This window comes from Lepisosteus platostomus, chromosome 15 (assembly GCF_059453375.1).
Source record: "Lepisosteus platostomus isolate fLepPlt1 chromosome 15, fLepPlt1.hap1, whole genome shotgun sequence".
In the NCBI taxonomy this organism is placed as follows: Eukaryota; Metazoa; Chordata; class Actinopteri; order Semionotiformes; family Lepisosteidae; genus Lepisosteus; species Lepisosteus platostomus.
In genome coordinates, this window is record NC_142625.1 from 24251806 (window position 1) to 24279292 (window position 27487).

Below are 27487 nucleotides of genomic sequence, written 5' to 3' on the forward strand. Positions count from 1 at the left end.
TATCAACACATTGAACAAGGGCAAAGTACGCTGTGGAAAAATAAAAACAGAAAAAGAAAAACAAAGGTTGCCGTGGAGTCCAATACTAAATCAGTCACAAACACGGAAAAACAGAGACAGGCTGTTACATACGATTTTGTACCAATACAATAATTGGATTCCATTATTATAATTGGATCCAAAAATTGGATATCCTAGAAACAACATCTTATTTCCCGGCTTAAGTCACCGTGCGTGTTGACTAACACTGCTTTTCGCGATTTTAGGATTAATAGTATGACAGAATTATATTAGGTTAAAGGAACTTATGAAAAGTGGTGGTAACACTCATAGTCTTCTGGTTTCTGCTATTTTGTGATCTGGTGGGTAATAGGACACAGGCATTATATGTCTAGGAAAAGAATGCTTGAAGTATAAACATTTTTTCTTCGACATTTTGGAAAAAATCAACAAATAATGCGGTTATTAAATTACAGCGCGATACTTAAAACATTAGATCAGCAACACATATCAGAAAACAGATGCAAAACATTAAATTTGTAAAAGTCTTTAGAGCGAACATTTGGAAAGCGTAGTGAGCTCTTAGCTCAACAGCCAAAAAACATCACAGGGATTTTCAAATCTGGGCAATTTATTAAACTCGGGACTCAAAATCCCTTTAAAGGGAAACAAACATTAATCTTTTCAAGAGCAACAATCTCGGCAGATTTTCCAAACGGTACTGTTTAATAATAATTGCATCTATTTATTAACAGACAGATATATTCCAGGCTCCTCAACAAATCGTTCCGTAGAGTAATGGTTTCCGTTGAATTAAATGTTGTTTTATTTGTTCTGTTTCATCTCATTCTAAAACCTAGATATCCAGAAGCCAACACGCAACCCCATTAGAGAAACTACCAGAGGGGCAGTGTGTGCAACAGACTTTTTGATGAGTTTCCTCATCGGACTGCTCAGAGACCCCTGTCTCTTCCTGTCTTAACTGCAGACAGCTTAGCCACGGCCTGGATTGAACTAGCCGCTTCCTGAAGCAGATCCTTTTCATTAAATAATAATAATAATAATAATAATAATAATAATAATAATAATAATAATAATAATAATAATAATAATAATAATTTCGTATAATTTCCTTGAGTGGAGTGTCCTTTCCTGGACACTCCACTCAAAGCGCTTTACAGGTAATGGGGATCCCCTCCAGCACCACCAGTGTGCAGCCCCACCTGGATGATGCGACGGCAGCCATAGTGCGCCAGTCCTCTCCCCACACACCAGCTCTCAGTGGGGAGGAGAGCAGAGTAATGTAGCCAGTTCAGAGATGGGGATTATTAGGAGGCCATAATAGGCCAATGGGAAATTTGGCCAGGACGCCGGGGTTACACCCCTACTCTTCTCGAGAAACGCCCTGGGATTTTTAAGGACCACAGAGAGTCAGGACCTCGGTTTTACGTCTCATCCGGAAGATGGCGCCTTTTTATTTTAACTTGGTTTCAAGTCTAAGATTTCAAGCTGCCTATGAAATTTTAAGGGAAACTTAAAATTTATCTACAGATAGATTTAAAAAAACGTAATTGAGAAAATGATTAGATGGGTGCGTGTTTGGTATTATTTCTTTTTCACCTGTCTGTGGTCGTCTTTGCTGCTGTTTTGGATCAGTACGAGGTGAGTCCTCTCTGTACAGTTTTCTCCCTGTCCACCCCTGTATTTCCTGTTAACAAAACGTATTCAGGTCAGAGCCGTCTCTCATGGAAGAGTATTTAGCTGTTGTTGTGACTGAATGAAGTGGAAAAAAAATAATTTTCCATTTTGTCCTTCCGGTATCGAAAACAAAGAAGCTGCAGTTCCAGCAATGACCCCAATGGTAAAATAGCGCCCCCTGGCGGTTACACTGTACTGGTCAGCTTCGCAAAATGTATTCATTGCGACAAAAAAGAATTAAAATCTACACTAGAATATTGTTTTTATAGATACAGTATTAAAGAACATCTAAGTAACACCATACCCTCATATTAAATTACAAAATTTAAATCTACACTGTTTGATATACACACACCAGTATCAAGACCTCATTAGTTCGTACACTGTACATCAAAAGAACACAAAAAGGATTAAAATCTGACTTTTTCACAGCGTCAATACATGGGGACATTATACTTAGGGATGTCTACTGACTGAGGATGAGGAATGTGAGAGCACCATTCTACATACGATCTAAATAAACAGGATGTTGTTATGTCATCCTGCAGGAAAACACTTAATGAGAGAAGCGTCCCCGGGAGACAGTTGAAGTGAAGGTGTTTCGAAAATCGAAGGCGAGAACAGTTTCCAAACCAGCCCTCAGTCACCCCGACCCCACACCCTCCCCTCGACCCCCTGACCCCCTGACCCGACACACGAACACATCGGCCCACATGTGCTCCTGCAGCGGTGCACTGCTGTCACGGCCCTGGGTGAACCTCCCGAGACCTCTGTGAGCCTCTCGCTAGCCACAGCCCGTCTCTGGCCAAGTCAAACAGGATCTGTCTGCAGGAGTGTGTCATTCTTCCTACACCCAGCGCAGGCGGCTCAGATGACAGGAAAAGTGCTTAAAAGTAGTTTAGAATCAGCCTTCATCCTCCCTGTGATCTGATTCCGAAGCAGGTGGCGTAGCCCCGCTTTTAAGATATCAAGCCAAAACAAACTTGGAATTCAAAGCCCTCACCCGATGTACATTTCAGCTGAACTTTCACAAGTTCACGTGAGTCACAGTCTCTGGGCCCCTGTGCTTAACAGTTTCACAATAAATTATTACTTGCCAATCTGCATATATATAAATATCAATAAATGGGATATATATACAGTATAGAATATCGGGACTTCAGAAATAAAGTGAGATTCGTGTGCTGGGAAATATCCTTGCGTCGACTGAGGGCGACCTGAGGTCCTCAGAGGCACCCAGACGCTTACAATTCGTGAAGAAATGAGATCATATAATTCAAGCCTTGTTTGGGCCCTTCTCAATTTCTTTTTAATTGATTGATTGGGGAGGGGGGTGTAGAAAGGGTCAGTTCACGTGTTTAGGCTGCACCATCACACTGGCTTGTGTTTGGAGGGAACGCGTCACAATTTTGTGACAGACTAAAACGCCCTGAGCTCAGGAGGAGCGCGTTAACCCCCAACTCTGGTCCTATCTGCTGTGTATTCTCCAGCTCAGTGCCCCAGTCACGACCTTAACTGGCTGAGGACCCTCCTAACTCTTATACTGTACATATTTCTGGCCCGGCTCGTCTGAACGGCATTAATGACCGACCTGCGGGAAGGTCTGCTCTCCTCCTCCTGTCTGGCGCGCACACCTGCTGTATGGAGCCAAGCGCAGGAATCCAACTGCTGCATGAAAGCGGAAACGAGCTCTCAGCCCGCACAGTGAACACGCTGTGAATGCAGTTTCTTACCACTGCCCTTAAAAGATGATTGACATCAATAATCGACAGGCAACGCGTGTTCGCGGCGCACACACGAGTGCACTGGGCTTGTCGGGCTGCTTCTGCGTGCGAGGGGGAGCCGGGCGTGGGCTCGCCTGAGCCGCCGTCCCCATTGGCTGAGCATACTGGCACCACAGGGGGCTGAAGCGCATTGGCTGCCGATCTCGGAAGCTGAGCGGTAGATTTCTATTATAATGACAGATTAAGCCGGTGAATCGCTCGAAAGGAATGGAGCCGCTACGGAGAGGTGATCATTGAATATTATTATCAATAATAATAATAATAGCAATACATCGGCGACTGGGGCACCAGCAGGTGGGTAAGTGATCGGCGTTGTATCAAGCCGGCAAATAGGTTTCCGTAGCGTTTGCCTGGAAGCGGGCTGAAAAGCCCCCCTCACTGCCCCATGTGGGGTACATGAGGATGCTACTACGTCTAGCTGTCTAGCCAGCTCCTACCGAGATCGTGATTCTTCTGTCCTCGCAAAAGCGAGATGCGGGACTGTGAGGCCGATCCCGGAGACATCGGCGCGTACAGAGGGGAGCAGCGGTGCAAGATTGAATTAATGTCATTACCAACCGGGTAATCCTATTAACCACGCTGTAGTGGTTCACAGCCGAGAGAGACTGACCCTCCTAACAGTGATAGAGAATGATGAAAAGCTGTGTAAGTTAAAGTATCTTCATTCCGCTCCCAGCTTCATTTTCCTTATTATGTGCGCACATTCGGCGTCTTAAATCGGCCCTTCCATCCGATGTTTGTAAAACGCGTTTGAATATCTCATCATTTCTGATAAATATCTGCTTGGTCTTTTTTTTTCTCTCCCCAATACATCGCTATGCGATCGGTAAGATCGTTTTTCTGTCAGTTCGTGGGTTACGGGGTGTGTACGGAATTTTTTTTTAAACAAACAGGACCGTGTTTTGCAAAAGAAAGAAATCTCTCCGTGTGGTGGGCTTTGTTCATCCATTTTAAATCGGCGTGCGGGGGGGTTGCCGTATCGATGACTTGTCACGTTATGACGGCCCTTCGTGTCGAGCCCGGGGATAGTATCTCCCCTGAGCTCCGCTCAGACAGAAAATGAAAAAATGGGATATTCCCTCATGGAAATGTTTTGTGGTACCACCGTGCACCAGAGTACAACGCTCTCCCTCCTCACGGGAGATGCTTGATCAGTCTCGTAGCCGTAATAATCCAGTGGTGGTGTGTTTTTTTCTCGTAAATGCCTCCCCGAGGCAAATAAGCCGCAAAAGGTGTAAGATATCAGAAATCGCCTTTCCAGAAGCCACGGCGTTTGAATGACTCTCCCATCGTGCGTTGCACTTGATGTAGGTACACCTGCCCCGCCGACGTCACCGGGATGATCAGATCGGGGGTCAGGAGAGGTACTGTGCGATGGTAAGGGTCCACCTTTCGACGGGGCGCAAGTGATTCATTTAGGATTTCCTTCACATCACGTTTATACCGTGTATGATCGCGCAACACGGGAGGTCGTATGTGAATTAGCAGCTGCGGCGGCGGTTTAGGTTTAGGAAGGAGCTGCCCCTAACGCTCCCGTAACGTTTCGCCGCTGTGCTCGTCTTCACAAGACACGCTGCGGCACTCGTTTCGCCTGTCACTACGGGGCGTTATCGCGTCACGGTTTTTTTAGTGAGCCCTGCCGGACCGGAACCCCAGTCTCCGGGTCCCGGGTCCGCGGTTCCGTTACGACCAGCGGCCGCCACCCGCCTCACCTGAGAGGCCGAGGGAGGCGGCGCCGCCGCGAGCGGCTCGGCGGTTACCGGAACTGGGGCGCTTCCCCCTCGCGGGGGTTACTAGCGGTCGCGCACCTGTTCCTCGCGGCGGCGGCTGCCTCTGGGGGGCGTCGCTCTGCGCCGAGCAATAGGATCGTTCTCGATGTAAATGCACGCATGCACAGGCTGAAGTGCAGTATAAAACAAATAGGCATGACTTCTAGTGATGAGTCCCCGACTTTTAAACGTTTGTCATGGTAGACCGGTGGTTCCCGTAGATTAAAGATGTCCGTGCCGTGTCGCCCACTAGACTTCAGTATTACTCAGTATAAACCGGTATAACTGAGATGATATCAATCCTTTAAAGCCAACACAAACGGAGGGGGAAAAAAAATCATGCTTTCTCTTCAAAGCAAATTTTTGTTATGTCACATAGTGTAGCTTCAAAGTTTGAATTCCCGTAAGAATTTGAATCCGACAATAACACTCGCAGCATGAGATGTTCATTTTCCATGGAATCTGACGCAAGTGGCAGGGCATTGCCTCCTGTTGCAGGGAGGACTGCCTTTTTTGTTTGGGAAAGAGCTGAAAGACACTTTGATCGCAGTAGTCAAATGTAATGTGTGAGCTCACTGCTCCCACAGCAAGTAACCAAATAAGAGATGCACGGTAGCAGGATAAATACAGGAGCTGGTGGAAGATAAGCAAGGCAAAGACATGCCAGGTCACTGCCGGGGTAGGAGACTTGTTAAGGAGAGCGTGTCACTGTGGGCAGTGAGGGTGGACCAGTAGGTGGGCTGTCTTCCTTCTGTAACACAATTGCCAAACCTGTGGGGACCAGGGGCTCTGTGCTGTAAAGTCATTGTCCCTTGAATGAGATGTTAGAGAGAGCTCCTGACACTGCTTGGTCATCACCAGTCCCTTAGCCCTGTTTTGTAAGCATACGGGTGTTTACCCTGGTGGCCTGGATGAATTCCACCCCAGGTCTGAACAGTCCATCAACAGTTCCCCCTTGATTCAATAGGTGAAGCAATTTCTCACCTGCATGCCTGAGCCGCTGTGTGAAGCACTATGGGATACTTCGGCATGACGCGACCTGTAGACACGCAAGGGATTGCTGTATTGTCAATGTTGTTGTTTGGAGGGTGCCGTTAGAAATCTGCTTTTCAAATTAAATTTCTGGGGTTTTGTTTAGAAAGCAGTTGGGAAGCAACAGTCTGAATTAATGAAGTTCTAGTTATATAAGACTTAACAGAGAGCAGATATCGTAGCCCTTCTGCAATATGCTTTGATTTATTTTAGCCTTTGGGGTATTATCTTTTGTGCTGTCAAACAGGGAGTTGTGTTTGGGGTCCTGAGTTTGTAATCTGAAGGCTGGAGGTTCAAATCCTAGCTGAGGCAGTGCTGCTGTACAGTACCTTCGAGTAAGGTACCTGAGCTGAATTAACTTTGAATTGCCCTTCATTAGCCCGAAGGGAATTTGTCTTGTACTCCAAGAGCTCCTAAACATGTAACATATACAGTATGACAGTACTACAATACACCAACAGTACGATATCATGATGCAAAACAGCAACACTCCAGTACACAGCTGTGTACTGTAAATGGATAGTTTGCTTTGTGTAACAGGATTAGCCTAATAACATAGTAAAAAAAACTTCCTTTTCCTATACATTTTAGGTCTGAAATTCAGACATAGAAAGACGACTTTACCAAAGAAAACATCTCATTACATTGAAAAGACAATGAGTTTTCAAAGATGTGGGTCAGTTACTGATAATAAAATAGTGTAATATGTGCTTTACGGATGTTTATTCAGTTCTCATCCACAGAGAAGCCATAAACGATATTTTATTACTTATTTTATACTTATAAAACATAGAGTTTGGCTTTAATTAACAATTACGGTTGTGCTGGGGATGTGGACACCACTATTTCTGGTTTGGTTTTGAAACCAGCGACATTCCAGCGGCTTGATTTTTATCCTCCCGCGGGCTCTCTCTCACAATTGACTTGACTTCTGAGGGAGAAGGAAATCTCTCCACCCTTGTAATGAAAAATGTAAAAGCTAGTGGGTGTGAAAACATCGGAGACTGGAGAACTGGCAGTCCGCACTTTCTACAGGACAGATGAGCGATGGCAGTATAGGCTGACATAGGCGCAGGGCCCTACGCAGACTGTTTCCCTCTCCCCCCTAGTGCAGCAGGGAGTATTTCATGTGCAATTGCATGCTGTTGGTTCACAACTCCACGTTCTTTGATTGGCTGCACTCTAATGCGTTGTCTTGGTGAAGACAAATAAAATGGTGGCAACACAGATTATCGGCATGTGTGTCACACTTCTTCTTGAACGGATGGTGTCACAGATAATACCAGCCATAAGTGATCGACCCAAGCCCAGCTGAGCGGGCTGAGGGGCTCATCGCGAAGACACGCCCCTTTTCAGCGTCATGTGACTCGGGCCAGCCACTCCTACGCCAGAGGGGACCCGGCGGGGCTGCCTGCCCTCCTCTCATTGGCCGCTTGCTAGTCACTCACTCTCCTGCCAGGTGCAAAATGGGAGGGTGCCTTAGCATCTTCACAATCTGCCCCACTCTGTAGGGAGCAGGGTCCGTAATCGAGCCTCGTGATTAACAGGCCGGAGCCTGTTCCAGATTCTGTAGCGTTAGGCGGATGGAGAATACGAGGCTCTGCCTCTAGGGGGCGGTGCAGCTGGCTGGATCGGAGCTGTCAGGCTACCTTGCTCAAGGAAGCAACAGCAATGGGGACTTGAGCTAACAGCCCTCCAACACAGGGTACAGAGCCTTAGCTTCTACTTCATACTGTCCCCCCATCCACCCTACTCATTTACTGCGGCTCAAGTTTGTGTTTGGTTGTACTAAGGTGTGTTGTGGTTGGACTCGCTGCTGCTCTCCTGTGGAGTACATTTGAGATCCCTGGTTCTGGTTAAAGGCACTACCTTGGTATAAACAAATGAAAAACTGAAGTCTTCGGTCTAATTCTCTCTTTCTCGGGAGCATAACTGGAATCAATTTCACAGGCTGCATTTTTTTAAATCTCCTTTTATTGTTGCAGTTGCCTCTGATCTCACGAAAAGCACAAATAAATACCCCGTTGTTATCAGAGAGAAGTTAAATAGCAGGCGGACATCACAGCACTGGATCAGAGTGGATTTCTCAGAGCACAGATTCCCACAGCCTCCTGTGGACCTCAGCAATGCACCGAACAATAAAATGAGATATTTCTCATAACATTCGCCCCGTGAAATTCCTCCATCCTTTCCTGCTTATTACGCAAGCACACGCAACGAGCCTGCTCACTTCTGAGAGCCTTCGGAATCTTCTTCTAGCATGGTCTGTACAGGAAAGTCCTGCAGTCTGCAGCTTGCTGGGTAAGCCTTCACCCAGTTCCTAGTTCACTTTACATGTACTGTGACGGACCTGGAGGTGGCTGGGCATTGGCACACAGCCTTGGCGTCCCGATATTGCCTGTCATGCGTCCAGCTGGCCCCGACAGGTAGCATATGATTCACCACATAGCCTGACTCTGGAGGCCTTCGGCCCAGAATCACACACTGCACCATAAAAAGAGCCCAAAGTACGCACCTGTGCTGACAAAGTCACGTGTGGCAGATGGTGAAGGAACTGGACCAGTTAGGAAGAGGCTGCACTTGGTGTGCACACTAAATTGCAAAGTATAAAGCAGTCGTGCCAGTATTTGGCAATTAAAATGTGGAATTCAATTTGCATACTGTATATGCAAAAATGAAGTCATTTATACAAGAACTGCCTGCGTCCAAGACTGTATAAAACAATCCTGCTCCTGGTGCTTGTTCCTGCTGAGTATTCAATTAAATCAATGAACCCTTAATAGAGCTTATCGTAGGTTTAATCCAAACTTATTTAATTGTTTCCTAAACATGTGAGAGGCTGCCTTTTCACTGTCGTGTTTCTTGAGAAACTTAAAAGTCTCCGTCCTCTGAGAAGAAACAGAAGCCAGAAACTAAGGTTCCAGCCGAGCAGCTTGTTGGTTTAGTTCAGGAGTCACTGAAGGACAGAGACTGAGCTGCAGTGAAACCCAGCAGCTGTCTGGGTCCGCAATAGCAGCACTGGGAACCACTGGCATAAAATACACTAGAAATGCCAATAATTTATCCACGTAACTGGTTCACTTGTATAATTACCATTTGCTCTGTATGATAATGGGCAGAACCTCATGAGCAATATAAGCGCAAACTGGATTCAAGGATCATCACAGTGGAACAGCCATCGCCTAGAGAGCTGGGAGAAGTTGTTACATGAAATCCAGTTCAACCAATAGTGAGCTGATCCGTGCCCCTAAGAACTGAGAATGAATACCTGCAGAAAAGGGCACCCTGTCGCACCAGTATGGGAGAGGCCAGATCCAGAGCTCGAGTATCTCACAATATCAATTAAACCTTAACAAAACATGACACGGCACTCACATGGCACTACAGCTTCATGGAACTTCGCACAGGCCTTAGATCAAACAGGAAATGGTCTCAGTAAAATGTCACATGTGACATTATGCAGCTTTGTGGTTGGGTGAAAGTTAACAATGAAAATCATTTGTTTTTCGTGTCACTAAAACTAACGGCAAAGCTGTGCTCTGCTGAACCCAAATATCAGGCCGTCTTTGATTTCACTTGCTATCTTCAGATCTGCAGTGTGTTTTGCAAGATGCCTGGTCCTTCATTCAAAAGGCACTGTCACGTCGGCGCGGACAGTCTCGTCCCAGCAGACCTGCGATCAATCTCCTCGCATCCTCTGCTGGTTCTGCTCTTACAGGTGTCACGCTCACTTCCGAGTGTGACAGATTGAAAGCGACACACCCGTGCACACGGAACACGTCATGCTCCGACACTCTTTCGCCTGCACACTTCGTGTTTTTGATTGTATTCATTCTGCTGTCACGTATGTACTAGAATTAACACTGGGAGGGAAGTGCTGTAGAAATAAAATGACCACAGCTGTAGCTCAGTAGCTTGTCCCCTGTAAGGCAGAGCTAATTTAATGGGAATGGGTTTCTCCAGCTTGGCCAGACATGCCACCCTCTTGCCCCAGCTATCAGGTCACCTGTACTGTACGTGCACTCGGGCACAGCACGGCCTTCCACGATCTGTCTAAATTCGCCACACCAGTGTCACAAGACCTACAGTAAGTCTTCTCCATAGCTCCTTTATTCCGATTTTTCCATATTCCCATGCTCTGCCCATGTTTTTTAGGGAGTGGCCTGGATAAAATGTCCTAAATATAGTCTGCCTCGTCACTCCTGACTAGATGCACCTAATGGGTCTCATCAGTCAGCCGTGAATGAATGTGACTGAAAAATAAAATTATTTTCTGAAAGTATCCCGCTGGAGGCAAAGCGCGATGGATTTGTCATCCGTGTCGAGTTGCGCCCCAACTCCTTTTCCGGTCGCCTGCCTTTGTGAGCCCACAGCTCGGGGATCCGGGAGAGGACGGGTGCCTTCACGGTGTCGAGCGCAGTGCGATGTGGACAAATGGGCTGTATGTCATGTGACATCATTTTTTTGTTTTCCCTGCAATAACTGCTGTTCCTACAACTTGACCTACTGCTGCTATAGCTTAAGGCAAAATCAGGGTCAATCGCGGGCCAAGGGAATTAATTCCACTGCACTGCAGTCTACAGCAGTCCGTGGCTGCGTCTGTACAATTAGGTCAGCGGATTGTAGGAAGCCATTTACAATAAAAGATTTGTTGACCCTCAATCTGTATGTGCCAAGCCATCTGGACCCCCGCTGATGAAAATAACGATATTCAGAAGTGAAGACGAGGACTAAATGAGCACGTGCTCTGTGTGAAGACGTTCCTCAGGTTCCTGTTATGAAATTCACGTTGCCACACTCCCGAGAAAGCAGGCAACTGTACAGCTCTGTTCTTCCTTTTGTGTTTCCAGACGCTGGGTTTTTCACACCTGCACCCATTTATACAGCTGGGCATTGAACTGGAGTAGTTCAGGTGAAGCGCTTTGCGTTATTAGCGTTATTAAAACAAGCACTTTGAGATGATGTATTTTTAAAGCCCTAAAAACTATAAACGTTTATGGTTATTAATATAATATATAATACACAAATAATATTATTTTACTTCCTATATAGTACTGTATATAGGAAACGATGTCTGTATTTCACCTGGCTTTTCCATGTAGCTTGCAATTGTGTCACAAATGTATTGTGTCAATTTATAGCAGTGGCTTTTAATCACTCAGTCATTAGTTGTGATGCATTCATGCATTTTCTGTTTGGGTCGAGTCTCCTTTTCCAGCAGCTCCTTTCCCAGCTCAAGAGCCAGGAAGTGAAGCTGCACCTGTGGAAGCTGGCAGAGATTTTTTATACATAAATAAAACACCCAGAGGAGTGGCAGTGATTGAAAAATAATTAACCCCAGCAGCTCAAAGTTCATCATCTCATGTTGCTTTTTTTTTAAATTTATTTATTTATGCAGCCTCAGCTTTACCTGGAGAAGACTGTCACACTACCAGGCAAGAGAGACTACCGGCATTCGTCCAATCAACATTTGCCTGTTTGTTCATGGTGTGACAATAGTGGATACCATTTGAAACTCTACTAATAACAGTCACAGAGGGCCTGCACCCACTCTGGAGACTTCACTCTGGCAGAAGAGGATCAGAGATCATTATGGAACTTTAAAGTCATCTATGGGATCAAGGGAAGCCTTGCGACTTGGTATGTACCACTTTACAGAAAATACTGATGGAAAGATGAAACACATACAGTACTTTGTCATTAGCCTTATGTTCTCTATGGAAGCTCCAGTATGCAAGGATGCAATCAAGGTCAATTCCTTTTCCACAAAACATGACGTTTGCTCTGCTGCCCCAGATATTTTCATGGTGAAAACAAGCAGAGAAAGAAGCAGAGCTGCGTGATTTTAGAGATTAATTTCCTTTTAACTTGGGGAAAGTGAAAATGATAGGGCTGGCAAACTAAGAATAGCCCTGTGTTAGCGATGATTGAAAAAACAAACATTCGTGGGCTCATTGATAGAATCCGTTGCAACACAAAAGATGGGAAGTGTTCACAGGCTGGCCCAGGCTGCCAAGTCCAGGCATTGTCCTGGGACATCTGTATTGCAGAGACAGAACCCTATTGAGCCCACTTGAAAAATGGTTTGATCTGTTTTGATGTAACCTGAGCAGAAATGAGCCACAGACAAAAACAAAAAAATGTGTTATGCACACAAGAGAGCCAGCAGGGAAAATAAAAGTGCAAGCAAACTGTGAGGAGAGGCTGCCCTGTGTAGTGTCACACTATAGAGCTCTCCAACCACCGACTATGCTGGAGAAACTAACAGTAACCTCTGTAACATACAGTGCACAGCTGTGCAGGGACAATTTTAAGTGTAATGGCAGAGTTCCTTGCTGGCACCTGAGTAATCTCTCTAATAGCACATAGTCATAAAGGCACTACATGCTTCCCTGATGGTCACCCTGTGCCAGTCATATTGCATACTGTAAAATACCTATGTTCCTAAGGTTCTGAAGCAGTACGTGGCATTTCTATAACGTTCTAGTCATTCATGCTGTAAAACCAATCACAAATGCCTTCATAGAGGACTCTTGGGAGAAGGAGATCTGGAGTTTTAAGCACAGCGGTAATTTTGCACCTCTTTTGTGTCACAGCACATAAAAAATGAATTTTTACAGACTGGAATACCGAAATGTAAGCGTCCCAGTTAACACCGCTGACACAAACGAGAGGGTCAATGTGCGCAGATCGAGCACTATTCCACAGCTGCCTCTTGGTCACAGAGACAGGGGTTCAGGGGTTTGTTTTAGGAGATGCTGTGTACTGTAGGGGAACGGAAGGGACACCTCGCAGATTCAGTCCATCCGGCTTCCTGTCACGTCCAATCCATGGCAAACCATACCTCTGCAAAAGGTGCCGCCCTTCTCTGTTGGAAGAATGAGCAAATATTTAATAGTTAAGCACAAAAAAATCCCGAACAGGGTGCGTCTACTGAGCTCTTGAATATAACAAGCCTGACGTTTCTCTGACGTTCTGCCACAGCCACAGCTGGGCTGTATATCGCCTCATCTCCTGTATCTGTACCAGAGTCCTTCCTGTGCTTTATTCACATGACTCAGGCATGAGCTATGACAGCCTGCCCAGAGCTGCAGCGAGCAGAGGGGAGCCCAGGCTGCACTGTACATCTCCTTCCTAGTCCCCAGCCCTGGGTTACAGCCACCTGCACCTACAAGGTAATAGAGTGCCCCATCAGCAGCAGTAAAAAGAAATTGCATTGCCTTATTGCTTCTGAAGGACAGCAGTTATGTGAACCTGTTTACACTAGTGGTGCTGCATTGCGATATAATGCATCACATCGCATTTCTTGCTTTGCGCCTGAGGTTGCAGTCATTCAGAATGCAGTGTAACCTGAACGCCTGGACTTGAATGCGAAGCAGTTAAGAAAGTAAGACTAGCGTTCTGGTGCTTGTGTGGGTGGGAGAGAGACTGTCTGAAAGGTGTGTGTGTGTGTGTTTCTTTTTTTAACCAACTGCCAAACAAGGCTTCTGCATCTTTTGCCTGTAGCTGAAACTCATCTTTCTTAGCTTTTGGACTGATGACAAAAGCTGTTTGTTTGAAGTTCAATGTGATGGAGTGGAAGGTTTTTTTTTTTCTACTTCTGAGACCTCCATGAATCCGACAGAGCCGTCTCCATATGTTGCCCTATATTTGTTCCAGTTTATGTTGAATGAAACAACTTCCCACGAGTCTGATGTTCTGCGCTATCTCAGATCTGGTCAGCTCTGACTCAAGTCTCACGTGTGATGATGAACCTGCACGTCTTTCCTCCCTCAGAAATCCCAGCACATAAATTATTCGCAAAATCTGGTTGTTGCACTTTTCAACCCTTAAATCTGCCTCTCCCTGAAAAATTATCTTTATCGCGACCAACTGCACAAACTTTTCAATGACATCTTTTTTTTTATCACAGAAGGCTTCTGAACCGGTAGGAAGGACGAAAAGTCAGTGTCGTGATAAGACGCTTGCTTAAAGCCTGACAAGAAAAGCTTTGATAAAAAAAAAACCGTCACGGCACGTACAGGATAGTACGTTTCGCCCGCGTAATTGCTCCGTCTGAAAATGTTTTTGTCGAAACTCCTTTTTTTGGTGTGTGTGTGTGTGCGCGCTGCGAACAGTGCAGTTACTGTCAGTCAGCGCGACGTAACCTGAGCGGCGAGCTCGACCGAAACAGATGTTCGTCAAAATGCTGCCGGGGCAGTCGTGGTGTGGGGCATTTCAAACTTGTCAGCTCTCGAGAAGTGCAGGGTCCGGCGGGGAGAAGATTCCAGCTTGGCTTTTGAAAAAGGTCACCCAGAGGAGACCCAGAAACACAGCAGGGTGGATCTGATACCCCCTTCTTACATTTCTAGGGCCCTGTGGTTCAGTTGAGGACATCTTTAAAGAGCAGGGTTTTAAAGGAGCAAGGTACTGTAGAAACAGCAATCACCACCATTAATTGCTACATTCCTGTATATCTTCTGAAATGTGTTCTGCTACATTAGTCACGCACACCGTGCTTCTCCATAACAGGTGACTGTTCCAGCAAAAATAACTTAAAAAAAAAAACTTTTTCAAAGCTGAATGGCAGGAAGTGACATACAGTAGGGAACGATGGGTGTGATAATGAGCTTTAGGTCTCTCTCTGTGATGCCTTGCTTCCCAGGTGTCCACTGCAAAACAGAACTTCCTCTGCATCTGTCTGAGAGGCGCCGTGTCTCCACAGATCAAGTCGGGTCAGCTGTGTTCAGCAGGAAGTGCAGTTAGTTGTCCATCGGTCTTACTGCCTGGCAGTTCTGAAGAGGTAGGACTACACAGGCAAAGCTTGACAGTAAAACCCTGAACAGGGTTTTTAATAAAGATGGTCGACTATGATTTCGGGGCTTAAAGCGAGCAGAGTCACTTCTGGGAATCGTGGGAAAATCTAGGTCATATGACGTTATATACAGTGAAATGATTGTAGCAAACCACAGTGTGGGCTGCTAGCTGTGGTGGGCAGGAAGGCCCTCAGCTTAAGTAGCAAAAAACACTGGTGCTTTACACAATTGTGGGTCAGGGTGTAGGGTAAATCCGATAATTAGTGGTTTAAATTTAAATGATATTCTGTTAATCCTCAGTTAACTCAAAATTGAGGACCTGCAGAATACTAATAGAACATACCTTGGATACCTGATAATGGTTAAGTTAAGGATAGGATTAGGACCAACACTACTCTGTATCTGTAGATACAGAATGCTTTATTAACATTCTTAATTTTGGAAACTGCAATATCTATGAAATACTCCTTTATACCACTTGATCTAAAGGGTGACACAGTCTTGTTTGATGATAACAGCTGGGTGATACAGTGTGATTAAGATTTAGCTCTGGAATGTGCATGCTCCCTTTATCAGGGATGAGAGTTGATGTGCTTCTGCCGTGTGCACCTGATGTGCAGTACAACTGTGTCCTAATGCAGGGGAACCCTTTCAAGGTTTCTGTTTTCTAAACACATTGTGTAGGTTGTTGCACAGTTTCATAGTTGCTTCAAGGCCTATTGTAAAATCCAATACAGTACCGTGCTCTTTCAGCAGCAGTAAAAAAAACTCGCCACCTTGCTTTTTAAGAACAGCAATTAGGGTAAGTGAGCCCACTCATGCTAATGGTGTTGCATCTTTTTGGAGGGTGGGGAGGAAAGTATTTCATTATATCAGTTTTCCTCTGCTGATTTAACTCATTCAGAGGGCAGTTCAAGCCCTGGAGGAGAAAAAGGGGAAAAATGAAAGTGTGGAAGAAAACAATCTCCCTTATCCCCACCGCGTGCCGGGGATAGGCTCTGGCTTCCTCTCAGCCATGCATTTTAAGCAGCAGTCAGCAGATGAATGGAAGGATATCTCCCCAGTCAAATGTGCTACCCAACGCTGCCTATCGCACAGCAGGTTTCCAGGAAATGTTTTGGCTCGTTCTCCTGCCTAAGTGATACATGAATTGTTAATCACGGGACAGCTGGTTAGGCACAGCAGTGGCGCCGTTGTGCACTTCCAGCGCTCGAGTGAGCGGGTCGCTGAGCCCCGCTGGCGAGTCAAGGCCAGCCCCGATGGACAGCAGAGCCCTGTCCGCGCGCAGGCAAGGCATAGCGTCACGCCGGAGGCTGGGGTAGCGTTTCAGTACATACTGGACTGCGGGCAGTGCAAATTCAATTTGCCAGTTCGCCAAGCTGTTCTTGGCTCTGCAGGCTGGCTCCATTGCTGTGGGGAGAAATCCCATGGGAAGAGAGGTGTGATCGACCCCTTGTATCCTTTTCTCTCTAGTATGATTTGCCCTGGCATGTGTTACATGTGATACATGTTATTAAAATGGTATTAAGCTACTCCGTGTGAGAATATAGTCAGTGAATCACATTTAGTACAGTAGGCCAGATGTTCTGCAGCAGTAATCATAAGTATAAGAATAGTGGGGAGAATATGCTTAACCATAAAAGCCTTTGCTTGCTTGTGGTTGAACATATAATCTTCATTGTTCAGAGTTTTAAAAAAAGAAAGACCAGTCATGCCACAATTTCTTGCATTAGGGATTTGTCTTTTCACATACCCCAGCTTGCTCTCCATGAGACACACAGACAGGGAGAGAGAAGCTTGGGGTCAGAGTTCCAGGTCAGCCATTTATACGGCCAGGGTTAAGGGCCTTGCTGAGGGGCCCAAGGGGGTAGGATTCCTCTGCTAGCCACAGGATTTGAACCAGCAACCTTCCAGCCACAGGGAAGGTCCTTAGCCACAGAGCCACCGCTCTGCCTGCCAAATGCTAAGGAGATAGTTTGCAATGTGTTGCGGCCTTGTCCCAGTGTAAAAGAATTAAGATGAAGCCACAGATGGCCTGAATCATGAGGTTAGCACTTCTTTTTCCTGGGATTGCGTTTGATTTGTCTGGGGTTTACCTTCAGTCAGAGCCTTTCATATCTGATATTAGGAAACACTCATGACCACACATATCGCTCGTTCTCACCATCTGCTCCAGGACAGCTGTGAAGGGCTGCAGTAAATAAGCTCAGGAGCTGGCCTGCATGCAGTACAGGGACTATTAGACAAGAGAGGGTGCTGCTCTCCACAGGTGAACTTTCCACAGGAACAACAGAGCAAGCGCCGATCTCTGGCGTGTGGCTCGTCCGTGTCTGACGTCACCTTGAGCCTGCTTGGGGAAACCTGGTTGCAATTGGAAAGTGACATGATAACCCAGGCTCGAACCCGTGACATCTGTGACACGTTGCTCAAAAAGCAGCCCCATCTCACATCCTGCTCTAAAACCCACAGCAGCTCTGTAGAAATTAAAAAGTTTCGGGATCAGTAAAATTCGACCCGGAGCTTTGAAAATACAGGCCATGCTTGCTGTGTTTCTGACGGTTTCGTTGTTCCTCTGTTGAGCCCAGCTGAGACATGCTGGGTTCCTGCCCTCAGCTTTTTTTTAAGGGGACACTCCTTTGACCAAAACATCTAACATCTCCATTGTACATTAAGAAGCAAAATTAAAAACACCACGCAGCCTAATTATCCCTTTTTTATGGACACCCACTCCTTTTGGCTGATTAACTGGGAGCTCCCTGGATCCAAGTGTGATTCATGCAAACATGGAGAAACAATTCCCAGATATTCCGTTCACATGCTCCAGTTTCGTTTTCACCGTCCCGAGAGGAATACAGAAAGCTGTGAAGTTTAGTTTCTGATAGAGTCTCGCAGTTCGGGGTGATGATGTCTTCTTGTGGCAGACGGGCAGAGAGCTGGCCGGTAGGAAGGAAGCTGTCACGTTTTTGTCCAGACGCGTCTGTCCGGTTCCAGAGAGAGAGAGAAGCCCAGGGGTGATCTCTGTGCTAGAACCTGTGCTGAGTGGTCATTACAGTTGCTTCCTGTGGAAGATAATTGTTACTGAATGAAGTCGCCAGAGTTGGAAAATCCATTTCTAGTTTGCAAACAACTCTGCTTGAAGCACAGATAGGTGGGGTGTGTTTATTGTGACTGTTCTTTGAGCTTTGCTTTGGGCCTGTGTGAATCCGTGTCACTCCAGGGTGGGATAGGACAACGCACTCACACTTGTATCCTCACTGTACAGTACCTTTTCAGAAATTATCTTTACATTATACAATTTGACAACATGCTCTCGGAGCAGATTTCATAAACCTGTGGCATCAAAACATCTGTGCACTGGATACACACATTAAAGGAACTGTCCCAGATCCATTACTCAAGTAATGACAAGTGAGCGTTTTGGGATCATATAAAAGTGTGGTGTCTTGTTCGTACACCTGATTCTGTACTTCTTTGAGATAAATGCAATCCATTATTGTTACTGTGCATTTTGTAAGTGTGCCCATTTCCGTTGAGTTCTTCCTAAAAAATACGAACCTGTAATTTACCGAAGACAAATTTGTACCCTGAATTTGTGAATGTACTGTACAGTAGATAACATAATTAAAGGGTCTTAAAACTGTCCTTAAGAGTGAATGCATGCTGCCCTTATAAATTAGTTAAGAGAGCTATTAGGAAGTAATAGTGGTTTTGTTTCCTAACGATAAAAACATGCAGTTTGTTTACCAGAGATCCATTAAGCTCATTAGGGAAAGCCAGACTGAAGAATGCCATAATGTGATGTGCACTAATTGCAAAGCATGTTATGAATCATTAGCTGCTCTAGCAGAAAGAAGGGTTTGCAATATTAATATTTCAGTGAATGGTTAGTGCTGTGGATTCATGTTCCCACTGTGGAGTGGGGCAGAGCCCTGAGCACCACACAGCAGTGTGGAGCTCCGTCAGGCTCTGGAGAGCCCTGGGCTGAAGTCCTTAGATCCCGGGTGGGACACTGGTTTTGTTCTCCTGAGCAGGGTAATTCATCCCCATTGTTTCACTTACTGCTCTGCTGTATAAGGCTGTGTAAATGATCATTTGTTCTGAACTGATTTATCTGGTTAAATAAAGGATGAAATAAAAATATGTATGTTGTGTTAGGTGGGTGCCAACATTGCAGACAACCCAAGAAGAGTCTTCGATGCTTCTTTCACTTAACCCTGCAGAAACCAGGTTCCTGCCGGTAGGCTTGTTAAGGGTAATTGTTAGACTCTGATAGTTAACATTTGCCCAGTATGTTATCTCCTGACCTGAGACTGACTGTCTGAGCTTGTCAGTTAGTGCAAATTAAATAACAAAACACAAAATAAAATGATGCCGGGTGAAAAATTGTTTTCATTCTTGCAGGCATACCGGCACTTTGAAAATAACATCTGATTTGATTATCTGTTTCTACACACGGCATAATTTGCCACCCCAGAGATACAGAGATGACTGCTTGAATAGCTTATCATTTCGTCTTGGCTCCCTATCTTTGCATCTTGACTGGGACTGTTGCAGTGTGATGCTGTGGCTTGGATATTATAAAATGGTGCAGAACAGAATGTAAACAGGTCTGATATAACCCAGTGCAGTTCGGATTGCTCAGAAAGAATCATCAGTGATGTTTGATGGAGGAGGGAAGGACCTTCTCTTCTCATCTCGAGTGTTCTGCGTTTGAATCAGTCTGTATCTGTGTGGAATTTGCAAGTTCTCCCCAAGTTCACACCCAAAGACATGGTTAACAGCGGCCCTAACCGGCCCACTGCTTGCATCCTCTCCAGGGTATGGACCTGCCTTGTCTCCTGTGATGGCCACGTGTCTGTCCAGGCTGTGGTCCTCCCTTGTCTTCTATAATGGACAAGTTTCCTGGGTTCAGAATCTGGTGAAGTTCATACTTCTGAACGAGGATGGATGGATTTCAGGCTGTGTTCCTGCCTTGGGTGCACTCCTGCCTTGTGTCCTGTGATGGACTGGTGTCCACTCCAGTGTCTAGTCCTGCCTTATCTCCGGTGATCGGCTGGTGTCCACTCCAGTGTCTAGTCCTGCCTTGTCTCCGGTGATGGTACAATGTCTGGTCCTGCCTTGTGTCCTGTGATGGTCAGGTGTCCTCTCCAGTATCTAGTCCTGCCTTGTCTCCGGTGATGGACTGGTGTCCTCTCCAACCTGGACCCTGTGTCTGCTGGGTGATGTTCACACCTGCTGAATGAGGATGGATGGGTGGTTTTCATGACAATCATCTGTTGTGAGTTCTCATCATAACACGGATGAGTAATTATCAGTTATAATTAGTTATTCCATAACTATGATTCTCAGTTGTTAGTAATGAGCAGTCTAATTGTGGCTGAGTTTTTACCCAGACATTTTTGTAAATGGGCTTCAGGAGACAGTTGCACCATACTATTAAGGCATGCTGTATTCACCTGCATTGTCCACCAACAAAATTCATTCATGACTATGATGAGAAATTAAAATGTGGCCAAGCCCTTTTTTCAGTGTTGTGTAAAACATCCTAGGATAACTGCTTGTGCCCGAGGGAGCAAAAAAAATGCCTGTGGTCCAGAATAAAGTCCTTTCAAAGGCGGGTTGCTGTCCTGATTCATTCACAGGGCTTTTTCTGTTGTTAACAAAGCAAAACAGCAACAAATGTTTTTAAAAGAAACCTTTGGCACAGATCTAGTTTCTATTGTTTCGTAAGATCAGTATTTATGTGCATTGTTTTCAGGCTGTCTTCTGAAAGTAAACCTCCGGACAATGTATGGACTGGAGTGGAGAAAACAAAGGAGATTATTTGTGGAGGGGAAGGAGACCAAGCACTCAAAAGCAAACATTTCGTTTTCAAACGCGAGGGTGCCTTTATTGACTGGGGCCTTCTTATATTTAATCAGACTCAGAATAAACAAACACACACAACCTTGGCTTGTGTTCCTGACATCACCGTCTCCTCCAGGTTTTTAAGATCCCTTGGCTCTTACTTTGACGTTTCTTTGGGCTTCAAGCCCCTGGACCAGGAGTTTTGTCATGTGCGATCAGAGGCCTGTGGTCATGACTCATGTATCCAGCAAGATCTTTAACTTCATTCTTCCTGGGTGACCGCAGGACTGATGGACAGCAGCTGCGCCTGGGACCGCATTGCAATTCAGAACTGTGGAAAGTGAAAATTCACAGATATTTTGATGGCGGTACTTCTCCTTTGTGTATGTGTGTGTGTTTTAAAGTATAATGATCAATTTATGTTAATCATCTCAGGTCACTGTACTAAACAGGGAGACCAAAGACTCTCCTGCATGCCTTGTTGGCTGCCTGGAGCTGACAGCAGTGTGAGACAGTGGAGATAGTGGAGACAGCAGTCATGATAGGTGTCCCACATTTCTCGTGTGTCTGCATTCCTGCACATTTCTGGGTCGAGCTGGACTAGCCATGTGCCTGAGCCTCAGGCACAGACCTAAATGCTTATACAGAATATTATATTCTTATATTCCAAATCCTCATGGGCATTGGTGACCCAGCAGCTTTCTTATCAATTGGCTACTGACTGCCAAATGGGCTAGATATTCTCCTCTCGTTTGTAACCGTTTCCGTCTCAAATTGGCGTCCTGTAGCTGTGGGGCTCAGCCATTGCTCCGGGCGAGACCATTGTTGGCTGAGTCACTGGGGAGCCTCTTTCTTTTTCTGGTGGGTGGAGAACCAGCACGACCCCCACCGTTCCAGCATCCCCATCTCCTCTCCATTTCCCTCTGCTCAGCCCAAGGGCTGATGGCACTTAATTGTTCTTCTTGTGATCTGTGATGCTCAGTGCCCAGTTTTGACAAGTTGGAGGACAAGCCATGACAACTTCATTGTGTCCCATTCAGCTACTTGGCTACTCTTCAGTTCCTGCATGTATTTTAATACGAACCTCTCAGGTTTAAAGTCAGATAACGGTCGTCCTACTCACTCTCCTCATGGCATAAACATCATGAATGCTACATTTTAAGAGCTGCTGATCTAGCAACATCTTCACTGTTGCAAATGTGTAGCATCTCTCTTGATTGTCAGCTTTATTGCTGTTGGTGTTTCTTCATCGGCTGTATTATCAAGAGTAGAGTTGGAAAACAGAGTTCGTCTTTGTAACAGTAGCTGCAGTTGAATTTCTGAGTTAATAGGATTGGTGCTTGGAGGAGCATTTGTTGCTTCAGCAACAGTTTAAGAAGCTTTGGGTCTGAAGTTCAAAAGGTGCCCAGACCCCTGACTACTGAGCTTTTTGTAGATTTCCTTGGAATCTTAATTGCATTGTAGCTCTGTAGCTGCAGAGTTGGACAACAGAAACAACATCAGATCTCAATGAATTGGTACTGTATGTCTCTGCCATGGCTCCAGAGAGGCTGTAAGTAAAAAGAACGATAATTTCCTTAATGGCACAAACAGAAAGAATACTGTGAGAATTATCTCTGAATTTTTGTATGCAAAACATACTACCTTTCTCAAGCATAACAAGAGAGTAATTGTCATCTGGCCCAGTCTGGCAGTATTTCACACAAAAGCATGCCGAATGCTGTGCACAGAGACTGGGCCTTGTTTACCATTCGTGCTCCATTGCACTATGTTCCATTGCACTATGCTTTTCTATGAAAGTTTTTTAAAGCTCTTCATTAAAACAGTAAATATAACCACTTCAGAGCATCCTGTTTGCTTTATTGAATCATACATACAGTATAAGTATGTATTTATTGTTTTGCATACATACAGTATAAGGCTTTACTTACATTTTCTTAAGTCTTGTTAATAATAAAAACAAATAATAATGCTAACAATAAGTACCACATTCGTCCACCTCAGCCTTGCTAAGAACAGGAGCTTTCTACTCCTTATTCTGGATAGTAGCCTGCCCTCGTGATGTCAGCGAGGGATATGTCATTCATCCAGTTGGTGCTGACTCTCCTGTCAGGCACTGTGGAGCTTGCAGAGTGTCAGCGTGTCGCTGCTGGACCTCACAAACGGTATCTCCTGGTACCTACTGGTCTTCGGGGCTTTGGAAGGGGCTCTTGCCAAATGTGCCAAGTAGCGTGCTGAGTGGAGCGAGGAAGAGGGAGGTACTGAAGCTAATTTTCCTATCAAAGTGACACCTTTCTGGAAAGAACACAAAATATGGGGTAATCTTCTTAGAGAAAAAACAGCTTTATGGTGACCGCTGATTGGATTTAACACTTAGATGTCTAGGATTTTTATGGTTTGGGTAAGTCTTTTTCTTCTTCATGAATAATAATATATTGGTCCCAATAGACATTAAGCTATAAGAGGATTTACTCTTAATGTGAGGGCTAATTTAATTCCAAAAGTACTTATGCGACCTCCACATTTTTTACTTTTTCACTGGGCTTTGATTTAAGTTCTTCTGTTTGTCTGAGTTTATTTGGCTGTTTCTGGTGCTGTTGACAAATCTACCAGGAGCGGGAGAGTTTGCTGGGTGAGAGAAGAACCGTTTATCTCACACCTTTGTCGGTCTGACAGGTGCCATCATTTCCAGGGTGATGTCTAAACGGGAGCCAAATATGAATACTTGAATATTTCTAACTATAATGTGTTCGGCTGACTGTGTACTGTGTTTAACAGCAGAACATCTATTTGTTCTCTGTGGGGAACAAACCTGAAACCTCAGCTGTGAGGTGGCAATGGACAATGGTGCCAACTACTTTGTTTCTAGCTTTTTTAGAAATTCAGGATCGCCAGTCACTTTCTGTTGCATGCCCAGCTGATTGGGAATCTCCAGTTGGGTGTTGGCAGCTCTGGCAGGGGAGAACAAGGAAGTGTAAGCAGACTCCTTCAGCTCCCTCGCCAGGATCGCTGGGATTGTCGAGAGAGCCCCGCGTGACTAATCACAACCTGCTCACCCAGAGGCATCCAGCCAGCTCAGTCAGCGAGTGACATAAGCTCAGGCTCGATCCCGTGACACCTGGATCATAGAGCTCAGCCACAATACCAGTGTCATATCAGAAAACTATGAGCTGCATAGGGACAATTCGGACCCTCCCTATGTGAACACCAAAGAACAGTCCCTCCATCCATTTTCTAACCCCGTCGTCCAGTTCAGGTTCGAAGGGGAGCTGGAGTCTATCTTAGCAAGCAACTGGCACAAGGCAGGGTACACCCGTAAAGGACACTAGTCCATCGCAAGGCACACACAGACACAGTTTCTCCAGAAGCCAGTTAACCTACCAGCGGGACTTTGGACTGCGGGAGGAAACCGGAGCACCTGGAGGAAACCCACACAAACATGGGGAGATCGTAGAAACTCCAGCAGACAACACCCCATTTCCAGAATTGTACCCGAAGCCCCAGCCCTGTGAGGCAGCTAATCACTGCTCCACCTTGACGGCCACCAAAGAATATTCTCTATGTAACATCATGCCTCCTTTAATCCACAGCACATGTAGGTATCCACACGCTAATACACACGTTAACCTGTAGCACGCGCTCTTGTCTGTGGGAGCAGTGCTCAGGGTTCTAAACTAAAACACGTCACCCGAATTGAGTCAAATACCCAGCTGTAGGACTGGATGCATGTGTATCCACTTCAAACAGCAGTCAAACAATTAATTGTCACAGGTCACAAAATGGCTCAGCCACCCATTTCTATCACACGATTACAGATGCTTAATAAAAAAGAAAACTTTTTTTTTCTTTTCATGGTTGTGGTCCAACATTTGGGAAATTTGAGACCGCAAGATGCAGTCGGTGCCTGAAACCTTCTGACAGCTGGAGGAGAAAAGACGCACACTGTCCAAGCTGGTTTGTTCCCAAATACCACAAATACTTCACTCCTGAGTTTAAATACAGTTGTACGCAAAGGGTTGGGCACCCCTGGCCAAATTACATGTTTTGTTGATTTTCTAAGTGAAAAGAAGTTAACACAACCTCTGCAGCAGACAAGCTTAAACTTGACATATTTCTGCAAAATGTTAATGCACAATTACTATTTATTTGCTGAAATTAACAGATTGAAAAAAATAAAACAGTAAACGTGGTATGTGCAAAAGTTTGGGCATCCTTCTAGTTGATCCACTAGTGTTATTTTATAGTATTATAACCGGGGGATCCAGCCGAGACAGACGAAGTTAAAATCCGGAGCAGGAACAGGGAGTTAAAACGGAGTAACGAGGCCAGGCGCTCACTGCACTTCATGGGTTTGCCTGAGCGCCAGCAGAGCGCTTCCCTTCCTTAGCCAGAGAGCGAGCGGCATGTCGGTGTGTGGTCGCATCGTAAGGCGAGTCTTCCCACTAAAGGGAAAAATCATAGTTCAGTAGCCGTCTCGCTACATCGCGGGTTGGGAGCCCGGACCCCGTCCGCGCTCTCGTGGGGAATCTTGATGAGCTGCACATGTGCTCCACTGTCGCAATACTAAGAAATCACAACATACTAAGCTCGCGTTTCCAAAATGTAGCCATCTGCTGCGAGGCAACACTGTAAATGATACTCTGGTCCGTCCCGGTCTTAAACAGTTGTGTGTCCCTGGCTCTCTACCTGCAGCGAGAACAGGCTGCCCCGTGAACTCTCCCGGAGTATAAAAAAAAACATCAGCGCTTGGAATGATGTAATTGTAAAGCAGTTGGGAGGGCTAGCCTTGGAAAGCTGAATTCGGCGTGTTGTGGAGCAACTGAAGCACTTCCCGGAAAGGCAGATCCAGAAATGTTTTTGTCTTCTGATCTCAGTGATTTCGAAATTCATCCGAACTATAAAATGCGCCGAGGCTCGATCGCGGCGCAGCAGGTTCGACCTAACGGTTGTTCCGGACAAGGCAGAAGCAGAAGGTTTAGTAGCAGACAGAAGAAAAAAAGGGGGGCTCTGCTGACAGGTTGGGGTTTTCTGATCTGTGTGATAGCACACGCCTGTGGCTGTGCTGCTCCACAAGTCATGCTGCTGGCAGGAGAAGATGCTGCTTGAGCGCTGGCTCTCTGGTTAGTATTGCTAGGACTTTTTTTACATGAGTGTGTTTTTGCATCTCACCTTGACTCACCTGGTCTGAATGCACAACAAGCTTGGGGAACCTGCTTTTCACCCGTATAGAGCAGACTTTGTATTTTAGTATGCCACTTTAGTTTTTTTTACTGCACCATTTTATCTCTTTTTCGAACATGACTTTTTTATCCCAATTTGCTCTCTGTTTTCGTTTCTCAAAATGTGAGAATCGTCCGACAAGTTAGATCAGTTCCCCTCCAGTTCTGATTCAGTATGCTAGTAGACTGAAATGCAGTGTTTCTCACTACACTCCGCCTTTCATGTTTTCTTAAGAAATACTGAACTGTGCTTTGGCTTCCCTCCTGCAGCATGAAGTCCCAGAAGCCCTCTGCTTGCATCTCAGGATCACTGTGTTTAAAAGCCAAGAGCTCCGTCCACCAGGTCCCACACCTGCAGGGAGTTGATGCCCGTGCGGTTCAGTAAGTCACACCCGTACGTGAAGCGTAGCTGAGCCCCGAGACTGGCAATGCCCAACCTCCTAAACACAGACACCTCCTTCAGCTCCAAGCAGGAGCTCCTGGACCTGAATGACAGCCAGGCTGGCGCAGGTGACCTGCCACTGGAGGCTGCCAGCCCCCTGGATGGCTTTGCCAACAGCGCTCTGTCGGACACTGCCAGCCCCACCTCTGCCGACTCCCCTGGGGGGGCTCCAGGCAGCGGAGCTGGGGAGTACGGGGAGGACCAGCCCTACGGGTTCAAGTTCGTCCCCACGGAGACGGAGCAGCTCTGTGGCTGGGGCGCCCTCACGCCCCGGTTCATCCAGGCCTTCAACACGCCCAAGTGGGTGCTGTTCTTCCTCTGCGTGGCGTCCTTCCTGCAGGGCATGATCGTCAACGGCTTCATCAACACGGTCATCACCTCCATCGAGCGCCGCTTCGACCTGCGGAGCTACCAGAGCGGCCTCATCGCCAGCTCCTACGACATCGCCGCCTGCATCTGCCTGACCTTCGTCAGCTACTTCGGGGGCACCGGGCACAAGCCCAAGTGGCTGGGCTGGGGGGTGCTGGTGATGGCGCTGGGGTCCCTGGTGTTCTCCCTACCGCACTTCGTCACGGACAGCTACAAGGTGACGGTGCTGGACCACACCGGCCTCTGCTCGGACAACCAGACGACGCCCTGCCAGGAGAGCAGCTCCAGCCTCTCCAGCTACAGGTACATGTTCATGCTGGGGCAGTTCCTGCACGGCATGGGAGCCACGCCTCTTTACACCCTGGGCGTCACCTACCTGGATGAGAACGTCAAGTCCAACTATGCACCTGTCTACATCGGTAAGTCCGGCCGGCCTTCATGATTCTATCACCTGTCACCGGCTAGGGGTGTTGTTTTTCAGGAGATGTTCCCTAGAGATTTGGGGAAATTCAGGGCGTTCCCATTTTAAAAA

The 27487-nt window shown here is 46.1% G+C and overlaps 1 protein-coding gene across 12 annotated transcripts in view; it reads left to right on the top strand.

The window, feature by feature from the left end:
* The first annotated feature begins 3618 nt into the window (after positions 1-3618).
* The window catches only part of slco4a1 (solute carrier organic anion transporter family, member 4A1), a 44139-nt gene continuing 20270 nt past the window's right edge, over positions 3619-27487 (top strand). For 3 of the 12 annotated variants that reach the window (XM_088607617.1, XM_088607606.1, XM_088607616.1), the window contains exons 1-3: positions 3657-3780; positions 11682-11923; positions 26415-27374. In XM_088607617.1, the coding sequence (XP_088463743.1) occupies positions 26573-27374 (802 nt within the window). In that variant the 5' untranslated portion in view covers positions 3657-3780; positions 11682-11923; positions 26415-26572. Of the gene's footprint in view, positions 3781-3861; positions 4128-4485; positions 4860-11133; positions 11196-11681; positions 11924-13344; positions 13459-25525; positions 26046-26414; positions 27375-27487 lie in introns of those variants that run through there. The other 9 variants (XM_088607609.1, XM_088607610.1, XM_088607612.1 and 6 more) reach the window with 9 other exon arrangements.